At 34.0% G+C, this 23,885-nt stretch overlaps 1 protein-coding gene and 1 long non-coding RNA gene across 4 annotated transcripts in view; one reads left to right on the top strand and one right to left on the bottom strand.

Moving 5' to 3' along the window:
* The window catches only part of CSMD3 (CUB and Sushi multiple domains 3), a 1,168,727-nt gene that overhangs the window by 560,722 nt on the left and 584,120 nt on the right, over positions 1-23,885 (top strand). The window contains exon 11 of the mRNA XM_072774281.1: positions 11,350-11,471. Coding sequence (XP_072630382.1) covers positions 11,350-11,471 — 122 coding nt within the window. The remainder of the gene's footprint in view (positions 1-11,349; positions 11,472-23,885) is intronic.
* Positions 1,427-23,327, bottom strand: LOC140603733 (uncharacterized). 3 transcript variants are annotated; one of them, XR_012006720.1, is made up of 6 exons: positions 23,127-23,327; positions 15,128-15,156; positions 13,175-13,261; positions 12,648-12,697; positions 11,325-11,486; positions 1,427-1,588 (listed from the first exon to the last, which is right to left on the bottom strand). It is a non-coding gene; the product is annotated as an uncharacterized lncRNA (long non-coding RNA). The 3 variants fall into 3 exon arrangements; XR_012006722.1 differs by having other exon boundaries at positions 13,183-13,261; XR_012006721.1 differs by lacking the exon at positions 15,128-15,156.

Raw genomic sequence — 23,885 nt, 5'->3', positions numbered from 1 at the left:
ATCCTGGGCATATGCTTGCCAGTTGGCCACATACTCCCCCTTTTTTTTAATTTCCCACTGTCAGCCCAATTACCAGGTGGATCAACTGTGTGCTTTTGAGCATGTGACATCTGATTTTGCAATTTACATTCCAGTAGTCAATATTAAGTAAATATGGGGTTTTCGTATCTTTATTAGTTTAACTTTTTGAGAAATTTAATGAAGCTAATTTACCTGTCAACATATCAGGATGTAGAAATTATGTTTTGGAATCACACTCACATTTTTAAACATTTTTAACCTGTTTAGGGAGCTCAAGATGTTTGTTTGACCCAGGTGTTTCAATGTAGCAGATAAACGATGGATATAGTTTTCTTTTCCATGCAATGTTTACATAATTTGGGACATTTTTTTTGTTCTGTTTTGCTCTAAATGATAGCTTTATGCCAAGACTTTGTTACTTCCCAAATAGTTTTTTTTTTTTTTTTCCAGAATGTAGTCTTAGATTTATAGAATGATGCTATCCTTGAGTAGTATAAACTCAAAGTGACCTGGGCAATTGACATTCTGTAGAATCTTAAGTTTTTTCCTTGAAATCATGAATAGTAATTTTTAAAATATAATACTTTGCATACAGAAATAGACTCTCCTATCTATCAATGCTTTCATATCCTAGGATTCGCTGACCTTAGATGTGGTCTCCCAGTCTTTTTTACTTTTTTATATTTCCCTTTATAAAGATTTTGGATGCCACATTAAGGCATACTCTGCTCATTGTTAAACAGGAAAGAGCTCCTAATGAAACCCCATTATTTAGGGAAATGGTTGGCTGTTATGTGCCCTTCATATCACCAAGGACGTGTTAAGCCTGTTGGTATAAGTAAAAAAAAAAAAAAAAAAAAATTAAAGAGCAGAAGATAATACACCTACCTAAAAACAAACTGTTTTGAAATACTTTAAAATTGTTCAGCAGCAAAAACAAGATCTAAAATGTAGTTACAGTAGTTTCTAGCAATTCATGCAAGCATATTTAAAGAATTCAAAGAAAAATATTAACATTTGATTTGGTTGTTTGATACATTTGAAAAATATACATTTTTCCTTTTCTTAAAAATACTGTATAATCATTTTTTGACATTCATTGTTCTTCACCAAGCCTTAAATTATGTTGCATTGAAGGCCTTTCATTTTTTTTTGATAGCTAGTGCTTCATGATTCATTTCCTCAGGCTGTAGTGAGTCCACACATGTGGACACCATATATATGTATGCGTGTGTGTGTGTGTGTGTGTAGGCATACTTTGGAGATACTGTGGGTTTGGTTCTAGATCACCAAAAATAAAGCAAATATCACAATAAAGTGAATCACATGAGTGTTTTGGTTTCCCAGTGCATGTAAAAGTTATGTCTCTACTATACTGTAGTATTATATGTAACTGCACTATATCTAAAACAAAAAAAAAATACTTTATTGCAAAAAAATGCTGTCCATCATGTGAGCTTCAGGAAGTTGTAATCATTTTGCTGGTAAGAGAGTCTTGCCTCGATGTTGATCACTACTGACTGATCAGGGTGGTGGTTGTTGACGGTTGGGGTGGCTGTGGCAATTCCTTAAAAAAAAAAATAAAGACAACAGTGAAGTTTGCCACACCCATTCACTCTTTTTTCCCCCTACATTTCTCTGTAACATGAGAGGCTGTTTGATAGCATTTTACCCACAATAGAACTTTCAAAGTTGGAGTCAGTCCTCTTAAACCCTGCCCTGCTTTATCAAAGAAATTCATGTAATATGCTAAATCCTTTGTTGTCATTTCAACAATCTTTACAATGTCTTCACCAGGAGTAGATTCCATCTCTTAAAACCACTTTCTTTGCTCATCCTAAGAACCAGCTTCTCATTTGTTAAAGTTTTATCATGAGATTGCAGCAATTCAAAAGCAATTCAAATATAATAATGAAACAGTTTGAAATATTATGAGAATTACCAAAATGCAGCACAGACACATGAAATGAGCAAATGCTCTTGGAAAAAAAATGACACTGACAGACTTACTAGATCCAGGGATGCCATGAAACTTCCATTTGTAAAAAACACGCAATAGCTGCAAAGCACAATGAAAGGATGGATAGCTGTACTTTTAGGGAATCCTGGACTTTTCCTCTCTAGGTTTTTTCGTGATTATTTAATCTTGTAATGGGTTGTTTCATTTGTGCCTTTCTCCCTAGAATGTGAGGTGTATGATGGCAGGGGCTGGTTCATAACTGTGTGTTCACAAATTCTTATACTGTGGAGGGCTTCCTATTAAAAAAAATTAGTGATGGTTGTATGAATGACCAATAAATAAATAAGTGAATAAATATGCTGCAAATTATATTTTAAAAAATAAGTATAATGGGGAATTTAAAAAGTACATGCCCTGACTTTTTTTTTCATCTTATATCCAGGCCTCTAGTTTTTAGGTTTTTTTAAAATCCATCCCGCATGTGACATCTGGACTGATCAACTTAACTACAGATACAGTTCAGTCTCCCTACATGTAGGAAGCTTTTCTCTGGGAACACTGTTAAATATTACATTTTACTGATGAAAAAATAAATCAGAGTTTTAAAAAATATTGATACTACCATGATTTAAGCCAAAGTCTTATTTAAAGATTTTGATGGTTATTGTTTTAAACCATTATTTAATAAGCATAAAATTATATGAACCTGAATATATTTAGAAAGGGAAATTTGATGCCAAAATAATATATTTGACACTATTGCTTTTTTAAATTAAATGGATGAACAAATAGTTTCATAAAGAAATGTGCGTTGTAACATAAATATGTTGGAAAAATGGTTTGGAAAGGCATTCTACAAGCTATTTATGTAAAATCAATAAAAGTTGATTATTACTGTTAAAAAAAAAAAAGTCCTTCAATACCCCCAAAGTATCCCTTTAGTTTTGACAAAAAAAACAAACTAAACAAAACAAAATCCAACAACTGTTTAGCCTATCATGTATGGTCCTCCTTGAGAGATGTTTATTTATTCAACGCTACCTAAAGAATCTTCTCAGCTCCAAACAATCTTAGAGGTTCTGGGAATTAATTTTCTTATATATATTAGTTAGTGCATCTGCTTAGAAGCTCATCCTGATTTCTATTTGGAGTTCATGTGTCCTAACTTTTCAACGTTCAACCTTGACACTATCTCAAGGTTGATTTCTCTAAATTCCCAAGCTACGAAAATGTGCACTTTTTGTGCTAACACCTGTTTACCTTTATCCTAATACTTGTAACTCACTATTAAAATGACCTGTTTGTGTCGTAAAGGATACCATCTTACTCATTGCTTGCATTGAACATTCTAAATCAATGTTTGGTATTAAATAATTATCTCCATAAAAATTATAACAAATCATCATCAAAGATTTCAAGTCATATCCAAATTATTTTGAGATACTTCTTCAATGAATTGCCTCTTTTTCTCACACTTTAATTAGAACATTTAAATTGTAAACTTTGGTCTTTTTAATTTATTATATTTAAATATATTTCACTTCAATTATTCATGAATAAAAAACTCTACTGATCATTTATTATATTTTATACACTATTTTTTATCATGAGGAGATGAAAGACGTAATTACTGACATAAAGGAATTCAGTACTTAAATAACATAGAGTAAGAATGCTCTAATACAAGTAAAGCTTTGGAAAATGAATTTTAGCTACCATATTAAGAGTCAAAAAAGAATATTCCATATGAAAAAAGCCACATATGAAAAGCTATATAAGTAGTTTAGAACATGGTGCATCTTGAAATTACAAATTGATTCCAATTTCCTGACTTTTTAATTATTTTATTTTTTTAAGATTTTATTTATTTATTCATGAGAGACATAGAGAGAGAGAGGCAGACGTACAGGCAGAGGGAGAAGCAGGCTCCATGCAGGGATCCCGATATGGGACTCCATCCTGGGTCTCCAGGATAACGCCCTGGGCCAAAGGCGGCGCTAAACTGCTGAGCTACCTGGACTGCCCCTCTTTTTAATGTACATTGCATAGTCTCACCCATGATTTTAAATTCTAGGAAGTCCAAAGCCTTCTAAAAAAGGTCAGTGAATTACTTGGGTCAGTAGGTGGAAGCTTAATGACTAATAGATAATTCTGGTCTTAAATTTCTGCTTTCTGATTTTCTGGGTTATGTCGATGTTGCATAAATTCAAGTAGACACTCTTCCCAGTTTCCTCTAAAGAAACAAACAAAAAAACCCAGTTTTTAAATATACAAGTGATAACTTGCTCAGTTAATCTTCTAGACAATTTAGGAAAGGATGTGGACAGTCTACACTAAAAGTGGACAGTTTGAAACTGAATAATACATACTCTTATCTGTTAAATCCTTTGTCCAACCAGCTTCTTAAAATTTTTCCCTCTGTCTTCTTTATTACACACATTTTTTTCTTTTTCTTCCTACTTCCACTTCCCTCATGAATAGCTTAAAAACACTATGGTTTCTAGATATATTATGCATAGTTATCCATTTCATTTTCTCCTACCACCTAACTGATCTCTTTCTTATTGGCAACACTAGATTAATTTGGATTTTTTTCTCAAAAAAAGCAAACTGAGTTATTCATCCATACAATTATTTCTATTACTGGTTTAATGCTGTAGGTGCTCTCATCCTAATACCAATAGATGACAATTAAACAAAGGGCAGAAGAAACAGGATTTTATGCAAACTTGACCTTCATGACTAGGTTAAATAACGAATGTCCAAGAACTAGAAGAAGAAAAATAATTTCCTTACTTTATTTCTTTACTTAAAAAAATCTGTACATTAAATTTCTCACTTTTAATAGGAATTGCATTTTCTGGGGTTTAATCAGATTTATCTGATCCTGTGCAGTCTGCCTTTTGCTGATTTTAATTCTGTCCCTTTCATGGCATCTCCTCTGTTTTCCAGTTTTCTGCTTTGGGTTCATTTCATTATCATTCCACATTTATATGCTTCTTTTCAGTGAAAACAAGGATCAGACTTGCTATTCTTATGCAGATGATGCTCAGATGTATTTCAAGATTAGTCCTAATTGTTACTCTATTTCTGACACTTTATCAGCTTCTCATGAAGACATAGGGACTGGAATGGCCAATTAAATATTATTAAATGGAACTACTTATTGGTAGTTCCACATACTGTTTTATTTAGGTTTTATCATTCACCTTCAGATGTGAGGGGTGGTGGTGGTGGGAGAGGTAAGGAGGGCAAGAAAGGAGTGTTTCATGACCAAGAGCTCACAATCTGAGAATTGAGACTGATTCAGAGAGTAGTTTCTATACCTGTATCTGAAGCTCGGCAACAGATTTTTGATGGTTAATTAAATCAGCATTTTTTTTTTAGGTAGATACATTATATAATGTATTAAACAATTAAAGTAAAATAAAAACAAAATGAAATTCTGATGTTTTGAAAGTGTTATAATCATATTTTAAGTCACTACTTAAATTCCACATGTTTGTATTTAGATTCATATAAAGTAAACTTCCATGTAAGAATTCCCTTCTTGGGCAACCCAGGTGACTCAGTGGTTTAGCACCTACTTCAGCCCAGGGCATGATCTGGGAGACCCAGGACCAAGTCCCACGGCGGGCTCCCTGCATGGAGTCTCTTTTTCCCTCTGCCTGTGTCTCTGCCTCTCTCTCTCTCTCTCTGTCTCTCATGAATAAATAAATAAAATTTTTATTTAAAAAAATTCCCTTCTTGTTAAAACAACTGTGTGTATGATTTTCTGAACTATCAGGAGTGTCTTTTCCAGAAAGAAAGTTCAAGAAAAAGATACAGTGTCGTTGAACAGAGTCCTTCCAACCATATGCCAAATATTGTGCAGAAAGACTAAAATTCTGACGCTCAACCCAGAAATCTGTACTTATTTAATGGAGTTCTATTTTCTGTGTGAAAACTCCACAATTCCTATTTATGCCCAATAAGGGAACAGATGCTCTACTTCTGGTGTTGTTCTCACTTGTTCTATTTTCCTTTGTCCACTTTGATAATAGACTTCTACCATGTTTTATCCATTTTTTTTTTTTTTTTTTTTACAGCAAATCTTTTATGATGTCAGTTGAAAGTGATTTCCAAGCCTGTTTCATTTTCTGGACATTTTCTCCTCCCTAGATTACTAATTACTTCATTAAGAATATTTTATTTGAATGTATAAAGAATTTTTCACAACTTTGGAAATACTTTGTTAATATAGCTCAAACTAGACCTCCTATACCTTCTGTCTTAGAAACTATTTAATTTTCTGAGCCATTTTATTTTCTCAAAGTCAATTTTTATCAGTGCATTGTTTATATTCAGGATCTATACATGGGATGAATTTTTTTTCTTTGAACGTCTTCAAAACATTTCATTTCAACCATTTCTAATAGTAGTGGTCACATGGTAATTTTTAAAAGATACGGGATCCCTGGGTGGCGCAGCGGTTTGGCGTTTGCCTTTGGCCCAGGGCGCGATCCTGGAGACCCGGGATCAAATTCCATGTCGGGCTCCTAGCACATGGAGCCTGCTTCTTCCTCTGCCTATGTCTCTGCCTCTCTCTCTCTCTCTCTGTCACTATCATAAATAAATAAATTAAAAAAAAATAAAAGATAACGTCTTATGAAGTGTTACTGGGGAACTGGACACCTTGTGATTTTTACAAATTCACCTTGATTTGATCAGAATGAATTTATTCTTTATGAGGTGTCTACAAGAGCCATGTGGGAAAGGCTCATAAATTACCAGAGGAGGAAAACAAAACTTAGAAATAAAACAATTATTTTTCTGTGTCACTTCCTAAGAATAGCCTTCCCCAACCTGTTACCTACTTCTTTTTTTTTTTTTAAGATTTTATTTATTTATTCATGAGAGACACACACACAGAGAGAGGGAGAGAGAGTGGCAGAGACATAGGCAGAGGGAGAAGTAGGCTCCATGCAGGAAGCCCAATGTGGGACTGGATCTCCGGACTCTGATCACGCCCTGAGGCAAAGTTAGATGCACAACTGCTAAGCCATCCAGGCATCCCTATTATCTACTTTCAAAGCATTTCTTGATCTATTAATAAATAGATCTTCCCTAGCATCTATAAATCCAACATATTTATGAGTGATTTTTACTTGTCATTTATGAGTGTTTTTTTCTTTATTTTCAAAAAAGACAATTTCCTAGTTTTTTTTTTTTTTTAATTTTTATTTATTTATGATAGTCACAGAGAGAGAGAGAGGCAGAGACACAGGCAGAGGGAGAAGCAGGCTCCATGCACCGGGAGCCCGATGTGGGATTCGATCCCGGGTCTCCAGGATCGTGCCCTGGGCCAAAGGCAGGCACTAAACCGCTGCGCCACCCAGGGATCCCAATTTCCTAGTTTAAAACATATTTACAAAGACGCCTCATCACTATGTAGAGATCACTTATTTGATACTCCATTTAAAAGCTGAGAAAAGGAACATGAATATTTGTTCCTTTAGTAAACATCCCTGCATTATGAAAGCCACTGCACCAGCAGTTAACAGAGATGAAAAACAAAGCCTTGTCCACAAAAGATTACGTGTGTATACATTTTGGAAAACAAAGGATGCTGGAGAATTGCCAAGTAGTGTCACTCAAAAAAGTAGTACTCAAAGTACTCAAGTAGTACTACTTTCACTCAAAAAAGTAGTATGTCCTATCAGAAAGCTGATTCTACTAACTTCAAGCCAACATGTGATTACTATAAATTTTTGATTGTTATGAAGTTCTTAAAATGTTTACCATTGTACTTTCTATCAGATCACTAGCACATAACCATCTTTATAGAGGTGTTGTTTGAATAATGTACTGTGAAGACTACAGTCCATTACAGAACCTTGAGTGGAGGAACTAGGAATACTTATAGGGATGTCTGGGCAGCTCAGTTGGTTGTTTGCCTTGGCTCAGATCATGATCCCAGAGTCCTGGGATCAAGTCCTGCATGCAGCTCCTTGCTCAACGGGAAGTCTGCTTCTCCCTCTGTCTGCACTCCCCCTGCTTGTGCTCTCTCTCTCTGACAAATAAATAATAAAATCTTTTTTAAAAAAAGGGACTACTTCTTATAGAGAAAGAAATGACACATTAGGTTGGCTTTGTTTAAATGAATAGAGTTTCTGCAGGGGATATAAGAAGGAATAACATTTTAGACTTGGAAAATATAAAAATAAATCGAAAATTATAAAAAGTGTGATACATTCAAAGATGAACAAAAATTCTTTTCTGGTACAAGTTGAGTGTCTACTGTATAAAATGGCAGGAAATTGTACTGGGAAAGAAATCTAGGTCCTCACAGAAATAATTTTATATTTTATATTAGGCAATTTGTAATTTATTCTATAGGAAACAGATCACTTTTTTAAATGAAGTTAAGTAAAATAATCAAATCTGTATTTTAGAAAGATAAATATAGTAGCACTAAGGAGGATGGGACACAGGGAGAAAACTGAATATAGAGAAGGAGTTAAATAGCTATTTCTAGTTCAAGAAAAGAGTGATGAAGTTCTCGGTATTGGGAAGAGAGGAAAAAAAATTGAATATTTCAGATGAGAAATACATAGGTCTTGAGGAGTGCTTATGTATATATGGGAGGGAAGTGGATGAGTTAAGAAAGGTTTAATTAAAAGTTTCTTTAAAACATTTCATAGAATGTCCAGTAGGCAGGAAGACAATTACTCTAGAAATAGGAGATGGAAAAATTGGTGATGTAAATTTGAGAGCTATCAGCACAGAAATGACCATTGTAGTCATAGAAGTCAATTAGATTAACTATTCAAAAAGGCCATTGAACAAGAAAAATAGGCCATGTGATCAATTTATAATTATGCTACCTAAGGGTCAAATGCAAACAAAACAAAACAAAAAACAAAACAAAATGAACAAAAGCACAGGGTATGGACAGATCATAATGATTTTTAAAAGTCAGGTAAGAATCCAGGAAGTTCAGGACTGTGTAAGGGAAGGCAGATAATTTCAAACAAAGCTCATCAATGCTTTCCATTACTGCTAAGAGATCAAGTATGTTGAAAAAATGAAAAGATATTATTAAATTTAGCAATAAGGAGCTCATTTCTGGCATTGAGAAAGCAATTTCAATATCCAAATGAGAGAAGTCAGATGTAATACTTCCAAATTGAATGGAGAAGAAGATGGAATAGTGCCCATAGAAGATTCATAAGATGTTGTAAAGCAACAGTCTCATTTATATGTGGAATCTAAAAACAAGACAGCAAGATAGAAAAAGAATACAATTGTAGTCGCCAAAGTCAGGGCCAGGGATGGTGGGGGAAATGGGGAGATGCTGGGGAGAGGGAACACATTTCCAATTTTAAGAAGAATAACTTTGTGGATATAATATATGGTATATTGACTGCAGTTAATAATACTATGTCATAGACTTGAAAGTTTCTAAGAGAGTAGATCTTGAATGCTACACCCCCCCACACACACACAAAATAATTATGTGAAATGTTGGAGATAACTAACCTTCTTGTAATAATTTTACTGTGTATCAAATCATCATATTACATACCTTATACTTACATAATGTTATACATCAATTATATCTCAATGAATCTGGGAAAAAAGAGTCAATTATCAAATACTCAAATTTTGTGAGGCCTTGATAACCTGTGATAGATTAAAATCAGCCAAGATGATTTTACTACTTATACCATGGAAATGGAAGAAAAAGGGGGAAAAAAGAGAGTGGATGAGAGAGAAGAAAATCTGTAGGGAGCACAGAAGACTTATAAGAAGCTATGTAGTAAATGGAAAAAGAAAAAAATGGTAACTAATGTTGAGGGGAGACATATATCATTTATTATTTTTTCCTTATTACCAAATAACAATTTTGTTATTTAAAATATAAAAATCAGATACAAATAAGACAAAATTAAAAGTAACCATTTAATACCAAATGATTTAAGCACAAGATATAATCCTCAAGTTAACTAAAATTATCTAGAGTAGATTTATGCCAAAATATAAGCTAAAGGGGAGAAAAAACAGTAAAGAAAACTATATTTAACATACAAGAGGGATATGCTTACTGATAGGAAAGTAAGACTTGGAGATAGAAGAACATGAGCTCTCATCCTGCCTCTGCTATTTACTAGCTTAGTAATATTGGGCAAGTCAAGCAAACTTTTGGAACCTCTAAATTGATCTTCGAATTAATGATGATAACTATGTAAAGTCTTAAGTGTGTTGAAAATATATGTACATCATTTAAAAATACAATGAACTGTTATTGATGAGTTTGAAAAGGATGACATGTGCAAGATTTTAACAGGAAGGGGCAAAGAAATGCAAATCAAAACTAATGCTAACAAGAAACCTTGCTGACCAAGAATGAAGAGAAGACTCAGATGCACTGTGGCCACTTCATCTTCTTCTTTTTTATTTAACTTTATGTATTTATTCATGGGAGACACAGAAAGAGGCAGAGACACAAGGTGGAGAAGTAGGCTCCATGCAGGAAGCATGATTCGGGATTCAATCCCAGAACCCCGGATCATGCCCTGAGCCAAAGGCAGATGCTCAACTGCTGAGCCACCCAGGGGTCCCACCACTTTGTTTTCTTAAGTAGAAGAAAAACGGTTGGAAAAACTGAAGAATGTTCCAACATTTAACTTTCATGGGACTTTATTAAAATTACATCAGTGAGGGATCCCCGGGTGGGTCAGCGGTTTGGCACCTGCCTTTGGCCCAGGGCGCGATCCTGGAGTCCCAGGATCAAGTCCCACATCAGGCTCCTGGCATGGAGCCTGCTTCTCCTTCCTCCTGTGCCTCTCTCTCTCTCTGTCTATTATAAAATAAATAAATAAATCTTTAAAAAAAATTACATCAGTGCAACTCGTTTTACAGCTTGAATGATCTAGTTCACAATTAAGAACAGTAAAAGTAGTTTTCATATTTATGTCTCAGTCTCATATCCTGGGATACTTAATAAATAGGGTTGAAAACACCATCTGGATTGCTTAATCAATCTATGGCTTTGTTTCTTTCTCTTTGTAGATTTTTGTTAACACAACGTTGCATAAATGTACCTCTCTCCAACTAAACTGACCTATTTACAGTCAGAGGATAATTTATAATGCCTCACACTTCTATTTTTAACTCATTTTCAATTAATTTTGAAAATATTGAGCTTGTGAACTTTAGGGTACAAAAAATACTCTCACTTTGATAAGTGATATAATGCCCTAATATATATTACACTGTGGTTATAATTATGCAATTTTGAATTTAGAGTCTGTTTGCAAAATATTTTATTGCCAAGACTTTGCATGCATTATAAGCTCACTTTTAAAATGCAATTTCTCTTTTAGTGAAGACGTGTGGCTCTAATCTTCAAGGACCAAGTGGCACCTTTACGTCTCCCAACTTCCCATTCCAGTATGACAGCAATGCACAATGCGTCTGGGTCATCACAGCGGTGAATACAAATAAGGTAAGGGAAAACCATCTGTGGTAGGAAAGCAAAATCATAAAGACAAAGGCAAAGAGATCATGAGGAGAGTGCAGTAAAGAAAATTCATAACTACAGTACGATTTCTGCAATATTTTCTGTTTATTCCATATCTAAACCAATATGAGAATTTGAGGGAAAAATCAATTTTAAATAACGCAATTCTACTTCTAGTTACTAACATAAATAACAAAATATTAAAATTATAAATGAATATTTTGTGAGATGTATTGTTGAAGGTTGTAAGTATTTTTTTTTTAAGTAAGTCCTGAATCATGGCTTTTTCACTTCATATCTTTTCTGTTTGACATACCATTCAGATGTACATGTTTTGGTACATAGCTTTTCTTTCAATGTTTCTCTATTACCATAGATCTTAAAGCTATTCCCTATTATAATATGTTGGCTTTAAAGTGGTCTGCACTAATAAAGGACTCATTATGGATATTTCAAAAAGTTAGATTATCTTTCTGTTTGACTAAAAAGTAGTAATCCATCTAAACATGCACATGCCATAATACTTCAAATAAAATTATTATACTGAACAAGTATGAGAGCAGCTGAAGACTTTGCTAGTTTTTGTGTCTTCTCTCTATCCTCCTCCTTGAAAGAATACAGAGAAGGCCTAAATGGGCCGAATATAAATTCCTCTTAGATTGTATGATACCCTTTGGGGGTTAGATTAAGGGAAGTTTTGTAGTAGAGCTCATAAAACTGGTTTAATTGTAGTTCAAATATTGATTTAGAATTTACTGATACTTTTGATCAGGTTATTTAGCCTCCCTGTAATTTGGGTTCTATAAAATGTGGATAATAAGAAGATACATTTCACAGTACGCTGTGAGGAATAAATGGGGTAATAAAACACAGTGCTTTGTATAGTAAGGACTTAAAACACATTAACTCATTAGATAAAGTGTGTACTACCTGCCAGAATGTTTTAGGTTTTTATATTCATAAAACCTTATCCTAAGAATAGCAATATGGTTTGAAAATTAATTCAGTGATCAGTGACACTTACCTCTTAGAAAAGCCCTGATTTATGAATCAGAGGGACTAGATCAGAAGCTTACTCTGTCCCAAACTATCTTTGTAAACTTGGGGAAAAATCACTAAATCTGACTTTTCAACTACATGAAGGAAGTAATTTTTACTCACCCAACTTATGTCATCAGTTCAGTTCGCCAAATATTTGTCCATTATCATCTCTGCAAATTATGGGTTGTTGAGAAAATTTTTAAAAATCACAAAGTACTTGAAAAATTAAGTTACATTTATTGAACACTTAGTAACATGCCAGATACTATTGACATCACTTTTTAAGAATTACTTAATCTTCATAAGACTCTCCTTGCTAAGTAGATACTTTTATTGTCTGTATTTAACATAGAGGCTGAATAACTTGTCTAAGATCACGTAACTAGCAAAGGTCAGAACTATGTGCTTTGTAAGATATGTGTTATTTATAAGGATATGTCTCACATGAGGGTGTAAGTATCTTATACCAAGATGAGCATGAGGTAAATTCATTACAAAGTATGGAACAAACACATTGTATTAGTCTTGCATTGAGATAGAAATCTTTTTGTGTCATGATAATTACCTATAATTGTCATTAAAATGTGGTAATTATCTCCTGTGCTATAAGATGTCTGCTTTGCTAAGTTAAATTCATTCTCACTTACTGAGATACCTGAAGTTTCACAGAGGTCGTCACATTTCTCCTTGTTTATCTTACCCAATCTGCCAAACTTTTATCTCTTCTTTTTCTCCTAAAAAAAAAATCCAATTTATTTTCTAAGGAGGACATAATTACTTTTGCTTCTTTGCTATTTTTATCAAGTAGCTGACTGAGGACATTAATTTTTGATCTGTTGGTTTACTTCTATTTTAAGATATCCTTGTAGAAATTGGTTTTCAAGCATTTTTAACCATGACCCACAGTTAGAATTGTATTTTACATTGTGGCCTTATCCACTCACATACACACACACACAGTGTCAGAAAGTAACATTTTCCCTTAATAGGTGAATTCTCTTCTCTGTTTTTTATTATAAACTATTGTGATCTATTTGCTTTTAAGATGTTGGTCATGCCTCAATAAATGGATTTCATGATGCATTAATAGGTTATAACATAGTTTGAAAAATCCAGTTTTGTTTCTATAGATTTCTGGATCAGAACTCTTTTCAAAGGCAGTTGCAGACATGCACACAGCTTTTCTAGATGGTATAAATCTCAATTAATCAAAATGCTTAATGTGCACACTTTGGCAGCACATATACTAACCAAAATACTTAATCCCTCAATATTTATAATCTTCTTTGAATATCATTACTCTTGTTTTTCTTTATGTTTGATCCCTTAAAAGCAATTATGTTCTAAATGTCCAAAACACATATATGATTGGTGGAAAAAAAACTGAGATTTGAAGCTGGATAAAACTGGATGGAGCCAGTGTCCCTTTTACTAGACAAGCATGATCTTTGAATCCTCTGAAGTAGCTTTTCTTTTTCATCTGTTAGAGATAATAATATATCATAAAGTTGTCTTAGTGACTAGATAAGGAAATATGAAATGTCTGATTCAAAGTAGGATCATTTTAAATGACATCTATTATCACCAAATGCTGCCATCTCATTAGAAAACATGCTTGTCTTTAGTAATTTATTAGATTTTGCTAATGTATGATGCAGAAGAAATGTCCCTCTATACTGTTTCCTTCCATATTTGACTTTGTGGTTGATTAATTTATAGGTGACTAAACATTGAACTATAGTCATTTTCATTGCTCAGTTTGCAAACATTCCCATTAAGCTTATTTAAAATAAATATAATGACTGAGCAATACAATCTTAAAGTAATGTATGTTTTCAAAGTCACTTTACATCTCTTCCACAAGCCTCTGCAAGGGAATTATTCCTTTAATTCTAGAACCTCAATCATGAACATAATTGAGGGCTTCTTCACAACAGTAAGTTCAAATATTAGAACAAATACTTTAAACTAGCTTGGTCATTGAATTTATTGTTCTCCTTGCATTATGATACACATTTGACATTAGCTCCATGTGTGAAATAAATACTTTTCTGCCTTAACCTTTTCCTTAATTTTTAAGGGAATCATCTTCTTTGATTTAAGTGGTCTTGTGCATTTGTCCTCAATCTGATGTGTGTGTATTCTGGATTATGCAAACAATTCCCAGGGTGTACATGGCGGGGGGGGGGGGTGTGAGGATGTGAGAATGGCCACCATTTTTGGTATTCAGCTCTCTAACAATGTCTGCTTGAAGACCCATTTCTATCTGTTTGTTCTCTTTTATCACTTTCCTTTTTGTGATTGTCTTTCACAGTTTCAGAAGAAAGTCATATCTTACTTTCCCAGTGGAAATGTTAACATTTTATATTATTTGAGTGTAAATAAATCCCAGGGATCCAGACTAGAAAATTCTACATTCACATGGTTCCTGAGGGGAGAGTGTTTTGAGAACAAGGCAAAAAATAGATTCACTAAGAAATATTTGAAGAAGACAATATCTTATTTCATCTAAACGACAAACTTCTAGAAAGTCCCATCTCTTTATTTCTTAATGTATGCATATATGCATGTATGTATATATGTATCTGTCATCTACTCACCTTTTAATCTATCTGTATCTCTGTGTATCCTAGAATAAGAATTTACAGTACATAGAATTATAATTTGAATTGAAACACAAAGTCTGACTTTTTGAACACATAGAATATCCAATTTGTCTGACTGATTTTCCAGTTTTTGCATTTATAATATATAGTGGACATTTTCTAGAAATTTAATGTACTAATGTTGCCAGATTTTAAGGAAATAGTTTCCTGTTACTTGTCATTAAAAGACCCTGAGGCAGGGGGCTAATGATACAGTCATCATTTTTATTGTCTCTTGACCTAATATAAAGTATTTGTAAAGCTACACCATAGAACTTGCATCCTCTGTGGCTACTCACACTTAGAAAGAAAAGATGTCTATTTAAAAATGTAGGAGATAATAGTAGATCAAATTTTTTTATCTGTGTCTGCAAAATTGTTTAAAGTCTGTCTAGACCAGCATTGTCCAATAGAAATATGTAACCACATATAGAATTTTAAATTTTCTAGTAGCTACATTTTCAAGTGAAATTAACTTTAATGATATATTTTATTTAACCACAGTGTTATAATTTCATGTAATAAGAATAAAAATGTTGATGAAACATTTTACTATCATTTTCTTTTTATTTTAAATATTTGAAATCCAGGATGGTGTAACACTTAAAGAGCATCTCAATTCAGATGAGCCACATTTCTAGTACTTGATAGCCACACGTTTCCGGTGGCCACCGTATTGTACAGGGAAATGTTGTACATCACCACTAAGAGTCTGATTCTCTGCTTCAGGGAATATAGGAGCTAATAGTTGTTAGTGGTTGGTTGTAAGGAGAATAAACATCCCATTGTGAGGGAATCGCCTCATGTGAAGTTTTTGTAGAGTCTTCAAGGAAAAGGAAGAAGGGGATGCTCCCATCGGCAACCTGGAATTTCAGTTTTTCCTACCTTCCATGAACTACCCCATATCTTTAATTAGTTATTTTTAATTTTTTTTAACTTAAGTCAGCCTAAAAGTTTTCTGTTACCTTTCTTTCACTAAGGAACCCTGAGGCAAGGGACTAATGATTTAGTGCTCATTGTTACTGTCTCTTGACCTAGTATGAAGCATCTACTGAAACATTCAGCTTTCCTGTTTGCTAACACATTTTGCCATATCCTGCAAATTGATTATGTGCTCATTTCCTTTATCTTTATCAATATTGGGATGAGAGAGATCTAGCTCTTGAAAACACGTGGTGTTGTTGGATGCCTTTACTCTAACTTCTAGGATTTCTAATGGCCTTTAAGAAGTGGGTCTTCTAATTAAGCATAAATTAATAGTATAGTCAAAATAGCTTTCTTAATTAAATAGTTCTTCAGTATAATGTGCAGAACTAAGATAAAAATGTTGTGGAATAGGAATCTTTATGACTTTTTGGCCATTTCTTATTCTAATTTTAAAGGAATGCACTTTTATCCACTTTGGAGGACTGTTCATAAGAATAATACTGATGTCTTCAGGATGTCAGCAAATCTCACAACTGAGAAAATAAAATTCATTGGGAGATCAGTAATAAAAGATTAAATTAACTGAGCATAGAAGAATACAATTCAGAGAGAATAAAGACAGGCATATGAGGTCGACTTCCGTTTAGCTTATAGCTTCACTAATTTAACACAAGTCTTAAGTGTCAGATGAAGTAAAACCAGTCACCAGAAGAATGGAAATTGACTAAGGCTTAAAAAAAGGTTGGGCAACACTAGCCAAAAGCACATTTTCTTTAACTCCAGGACTATGAATACTTGTTATAAATATTTTACTTATTTATGTGAGAGAGAGAGAAGAAGAAGAAGAAGAAGAAGAAGAAGAAGAAGAAGAAGAAGAAGAAGAAGAAGAAGAAGAAGAAGAAGAAGAAGAAGAAGAAGAAGAAGAAGAAGAAGAAGAAGAAGAAGAAGAAGAAGAAGAAGGAGGGGGAGGAGGAGGAGGAGGAGGAGGAGGGAGAAGAAGATAGAATACGAAGCTTGCTCCATGCTGAGCTCAGAGCCAGACATGAGGTTTGATCCCACAACTAGGAGATCATGACCCAAGCCAAAACCAAAAGTCAGACACTTAACTGTGCCACACAGGTACCCCCAGGAGTATGAATACTTTATTTGTTCCTAAATTTGGCTCACATTTCCACCTCATGATTCAAAAAAATACTGTTTACTATAACTTAGGTATAACAATGAAGAATGTTAAGGGACAGGCATGTTTTGAAGTGTGTATATTTAAGGACTTACTCTGAATGTTCCTGACCTATTTATAAATAACTTCCTTATTATTCTGTATAGAGCGATACATGGATATTTCAAAAAGTTAGATTAGCACAAGAATACAATTCTTGTTTTGATCTGAGAGTCAGAAGCCCTGAATTCTTGTACAATTTATCTTGCATCCCTGAATCTCAGTTTCCTCTTCTTCAAAGCAAGAATAATTATCCTTGCCCTGCCGTGTCATTGGAGTGTTGGAGGATCATATACATAAGTCAATAAATAATATAGGACTCTGTACATTGCACGTTATCTTATAAATTAAACATCATGCATGTATATTATTTATGCTATCCCTATTCAAAGACAGTTTTAAGTGAATGACATCATCAAGTAGACAATAATACATATGTTGAGATATGTTGAGTAATTAATGATGTTTAAGTATAAGAATAATAACTAGCTCATAGTGGGTGCCCAGTTAACATTCGTTGTATAAGTAAAAGAAATAATAGACAAGAATAAGCAATGCATAGGGAATATGTGAGAAATTATTAGACATTTTGATCAAACATAGTCTAAAATTAGTGCACAATGAGTGGCAAATATTTTGGTGGAAGTTATATTGTTGTATAAATAAATGTTAACTCTATTTATGATACAGAGGTAGTATTTATACCTGCATATTATTTTCTCAAGCAGCATCATAAAACATACTTATTGGGTTTTTCATAGGTTCTGATAAAATTTTACAACATTTTACATTAATATATATGACACATATTTGGTGTCCGTTGAAGAGACATGATGGGAGTTAAATTTCATAGATGCCTGCCTCAGACTTAAATGTAGGTCACAAAGGACAACCTTTTCTAGTAGGGAATGATTCCAGGCAGGTCATGCCATTCTAATTATTAAAAATACATACATACATACAGTAGTAAGGATCTATTTTATAATGTGGTAAAATAATTAAATTGTGAATTATTCATATATTCACTACAACCATTAATGGTTTTTGTTTCAACTCGTAAAATAGACCCATTCAAGGCGCCTCCCATAAACTCTTCAGGCATTGGAATACTCCCTTGATTGCCACCCATAACACTATCATCAGGAGCTTTTCCATATTGTCACTGTTCCATCATTGCAGCTAGCCTTTTGCCACCTCATTTAGCCTGCCCACTTACAGGCGCTAGTTCTTTATGCCAATCGTCAGAGTTTTAGGACCCGTGCCAATCTTCAGTGCCAGGTCTGAGACCTCAGCCAGACATGGAAAGTGTCACTTTTCTGCAGACTGCAGCTGTCTTTTCTGCAAAAGGCAGACTCAAGACAAGGATTTGTATACAAGTGATATATTAAGAAAGTGCACCCAGCAAACTATTAAGGGAGTGGGGGAAGCAGGGAGGGAAAGAAGTTAAGCAAGGGCGGAATGTCAGGCAAAATCCAAGCTGCAGCCGAATCCCATGCCTCCCATGTATTATATCTCAGAGGTTATTCCAACTCAGCACAAGTGAGCTGCACTATCTTTCTTCCACATTCCATAATCATAGGCTAAGGATCAGCCCGGTCCTTCCGGGCTCATGTGTGGACATAACAGCTCCCATAGACTGAAGGAAGCCTCCAAAAGACGTATAGCTCTAGGTATTGAGAGGCAAATGAATATGGGATACAGCAAACAGATAACAGAAAGGGCAAGAAAGCTTTACAGGGATCTGGATGGAGCACTGACAGTCTCTGCTACAGTTGAGTGGGAGCTAATGGGAACAGCAGTTGAGGACAAATCAAAACCAGTATGGTAGTCCTATCAAGTCATGATTCAGAAAGAGCTTAAGAGTAAAGTGCAGATCTAGGTATAAAACAATAGGCTGGAAATGGGAAAACAACTAGAAGATTCCCCAAGCCAGGGAAGGTGGCAGTGTTTACCCATTTGTAGGGTATTCCATCCTTGGAAGTAGGGGAACTATCAGAGGTGCTGAACTTACCAATAAAATGTCTCCTTGTCAGATGGTTTATTTAGTTGAAATATTTTATTTAAGGGATGCCTGGGTGGTTCAGTGGTTGAGCATCTGCCTTTGGTTCAGGGCATGATCCCAGAGTCCCAGCGTCAAGTCCCACATCAGGCTCCCTCTCTGGAGCCTGTTTCTCTCTCTGCCTATATACGTCTCTGCCTCTCTCTCTGTCTCTGTCTCTTATGAATAAATAAATAAAATCTTTAAAAAAAGGAATATTTTATTTAAAACTACTCGATGCAGGCATAATGAATGGCTGCTTAAAAATTAATATCAATAAGTAAAAAATAAAAAGAAATCTTCTAAGATGTTAAAAGGGTTCTCCCTGGAACAACCACAGTTATCCCCCCCATTTTTGCTAACAAAAAAAATGTTAAATTTTAATAGGGTTATATCTTATAATAAATTTGAGAATAACAAATGAGTAAAGTGAAAAAGAAAAAAGAGCCATAAAATGATTGACATTATTGACCACTTCCTGCTTCTTGAATCTTTCTCTTCCCCTGGCTTCTTTATACTTTGATTACCTGAATTTTCCCCTTCCCAGTCTTTTCCTGGTATTCATCTTTTCTGCCATCTCCTTAAAATCTAATTTCTTCCATGTTCTGAATTTAAACATTTTTTCATTGTGTATTCTTCTCCTCTTCCTTCACATATCTATGTACAATGTCTACTGGATTCATGATAGCTCACTAGTATGCCTCAAAGTTGCTTAACTCTCTCTCACCCAGTGGTCATTATTTCTTCCATGGATTATCAATCAACTTCCCAACTAGTAAATATTTATCTCAGTTTCTTACTATCCCAAGTCTATCAATAAATCCAGTGTGAAATTTTATTCTAAAATGAAATATCTCCCTTCTTGTAAAATATTTAAGTAGATCTGTGTAGCTTCATGGATGAATCCACCACCAAACTGAACTTATCTCTCAAGGTGCATCCCTTAACACTGTACACCAGTGTATTACCAGAGCCTTTGAGTTGGGGGACATGATGCTCTCTATATTTCCACTCTATTTGCACCTCTCCTAACTCTTGACCTCATTTATTCCTGGTCATTATTTCAGCCTCAACTCATGTTTAGCTCTTATGGAACACTTTCCTGTTCTTCCACCTAGATTAATTTAGGATCCTATCTGCATACTGGTTCACCAGTTGTCATATTATAAATATCTGTTTACTCATCTGTTTTCCTTAGCTTCACACTTAATAACAAAGACCATATTTGAATCTTTGCATCCTTAACTCCTAGTATTGTAGCTGTCATGTCAGAGTCATTCAAATGCATATTTATTGAAAGAACTGAATAAATATTTCCAGGTAAAAATCTCACTGGTTTATTTACATGTTAGCTCTTCCTTGGAACTTCCCTGATTCTTCCATAAAAAAAAGGGGGGGGGAGGCAAAGTATGTAAAATACAAAATAGTTTTGTTTCATTTATTTTTTTTCACATGTTCTCCTATTGCTAACTGTTGGGTATCCCTAACACTTTAACCTCAATATTATAATTGTTTTTGAATGATATGCATAATCAGAGCTGTGCTACTTAGTAATTAAGCATAAATATTAAGTGATTCACATAAATAGTGACAATTAGTATACTTGATGCAGCCAAGTAAAGTCTTTTGGGAGTTGGCATAAAATAAGAAAATAGGAGACTGGACAAAGAATCCTTAATTAAAAGTACTCAGGATATACAGACTTATTTAGGATTAGGTTTGGCTGCCAGTGACAGAAAATCTCCAATGAGAGAGAATTAAACAAGATAGGATTTGGTCCATAACCCATGGTTGCTCTACTCTAGGAATTCCACAAGGACTTAGGCTAATTACTACTCTACTATTCCCAGAGTGGGGCCCTTGCTCTCAAGTTCCAGAATTGTGTCTCAGGCTCCAGCATGGTGTTTCACACATTCCAGGAAGCAGGTTGGGGAAAGTGATAAAGAAGAAAGAGGGCAGAGGACAAGGACAAATGTGAGCTATTTTCTAAGAAAAATTCTTAGAATCTGCTACAACACACACACACACACACACACACACACACACACACACACACATTTTTACCGTAATTTAACAACATGATCATACTCAGCTGCATGAGAGATGGAAAGTACAGTCTTTATTTTAGGGTAACTTGGTACCAGCTAGAAATGCTACTGTCTTGGAAGAAGGGGTGATAGGATGTTTGGGGAAGGGATGACAATCCCTATTACAAAATTAATATGTTAGGCAGTAATCTAAGCTCCTTTTATGTATCATTTCACTTCATCTTCCCACTAACTGCATGAAGTAGTTGTTATGACAATGTCTAATTTATATGTGCAAAAGCAAAATTGGAGAACTTAAATGACTTGTCTAAATTTGAAGGAAGGATGTGTGTCTGTTGAAGAATACTTATAACAGGATGGTTGGATGATGTTATGGTGATGGTTCTATTGCTGCTGTAACAAATTACCATAAACTTGTGGCTTAGAACAACTCATAGTTCTTACCTTACAGTTCTTTGGGTCAAAAGTGCTGAAGAGATCTCACTACAATAAAATTAAGGTGTCAGAAAGCTATATTTCTTTCTGGAAGCTCTAGGGAAGAATGTTTCCTGTTGATTTGTGTTGTTGGAAGATTTCAATTCCTTGTGGTTGTAGGTTCAAGGTGCCCAGTTTTTTGCTGATTCTCAGCTAAGAGACATTCCCAGCTGCCTCCCTCCATCTTCAAATTTGGTAAAGGCAGTCTAGTCCTTCTGAAATCACATTTCTCTGGCACACTCTTCTGCCTTCTTCCTATACTTTTAAGGACTTATGGGATTAGATTGGGCCCACCTGAGTAATCTAGGATAAATTTTCTATCTCAGAGTACTTAACCTTAATCGCATCTGCAAGTCTCTTTTTAACATGTAAAGAAATTAATTCACAAATTTCCTGGTTCAAGACATGGATGCCTTTGGGAGGCCATTATTCTGTCTACCTCAGGTGGAAATGAGGAAAACCAATGACATTGGAGAGCAGAGGGCTTTTAAAGGCTTTTAAAGGACGGTGTCTTCATCCAGTAAAAGAGAGCTACTCTAATTAGTATTCAAGATATAGGAAAAGTGAAAAAGGCAAATTTTGAAATTTTTGATTTGTGCCCTAGTCTTTCACTTTTTTCTTCCCAGAGTGAGATATATATATATATATATACAAGATTTATCTTTTTAAGATTTTTATTTATTTTTATTTTATATATATTTTATATAAAAAGATAAATCTTTATCTTTTATCTTTCTTTTTTATATTTTTATTTTTATCTTTTATCCTTATTTTTATTTTAAAAATATATATAAAGATTTATCTTTTAAGATTTTTATTTATTTTTATTTTTAATTCTTATTTATTTATTTATTTATTTATTTGAGAGGAACCACACAAGCAGGGAAGGAGGCAGAGGGAGGGGAAAAACAGGCTCCTTGCTGAGCAGAGAGCCTGATGTGGAGCTCAATTCCAGAACCCTTGGATCATGACCTGAGCTGAAGGCAGATGCTTAACTGAAAATGACGAGGCTACCCAGGTGGCCCATGGATAGAATTAAATATCATTAGTTGTTCTAAAATTCCGTACCATTCCTGTTTCATACCTTTCACTCTCTAATCCCTAACAAGGGATTGTAGAAGGATTATAAAATACAGGGAATAGAAACATTCATGTACATCTTCAGTTGTTAGTGTAGAAAAGTGTAGTGGGCATCCAGTTGAGGTAATTTTGAGACATAGTATTTTATTCAAGCAGGGGATTCCTTACCTGCTTTTGAAACTCCTCATCTAAACATCATGGTTTTTAATGGTAAAAAACATGAGCAAAAAGGAAGAGCACAGTCAACTAGAAAATAAGTAAAGAAGAATCTTTTGTTGAAAAGATTAAAAATCTTCAAAAAAAAAATCTTCAAACTAAGCCACATATTTCTTACATCTATTAATTAAAGGGCCAGCCCTTTAATCATCATTGACCTCAGTGAGAGTTCTAGAATGAGCAGTGTTCTTCCATAATAATGAGAAAGGGATGGATGGTTATGAGTGAACATGGAAACCTGTCTAATACATAACAAATATTTAATAAGTATTTGTTGTTGAACGGCTTGTGTAAATATCTATCTGTGTAAGCAGATATTTTTTGCAATTTTATATTATCGAAATCATCTAAATGCAATAATATAATGAATTTTAAAAACATTTCTTATTTAAGTAAACTAATTTTTAAATAGATATTTATAATTTACTATATGCAAGACACCGTACTGGCTTTAAAAATACTTAACCTGTGTTTAGTCATAGCTTATGAATTATAACTTTTTAAACAAGTCTTAATATAATATAGTTCTTAAGAACATATCTCTTTTTCATTGTTTAACTTGTAACTCTTTAAAATCTGTTTTTCTTGTTATAACCATTATTTTTCTGATGTATGTTTTGTAAATGAAGGAATGAAGAAGTATAAAGAAACAGAACTTAAAATCTCTCTTCTTTGGATAGATTATATATTTGTTCTAGGAAGCATTATATT

Source organism: Canis lupus, chromosome 14, assembly GCF_048164855.1.
Source record: "Canis lupus baileyi chromosome 14, mCanLup2.hap1, whole genome shotgun sequence".
Lineage (NCBI taxonomy): Eukaryota > Metazoa > Chordata > Mammalia > Carnivora > Canidae > Canis > Canis lupus.
This window is presented reverse-complemented; position numbering and strand designations above follow the sequence as displayed.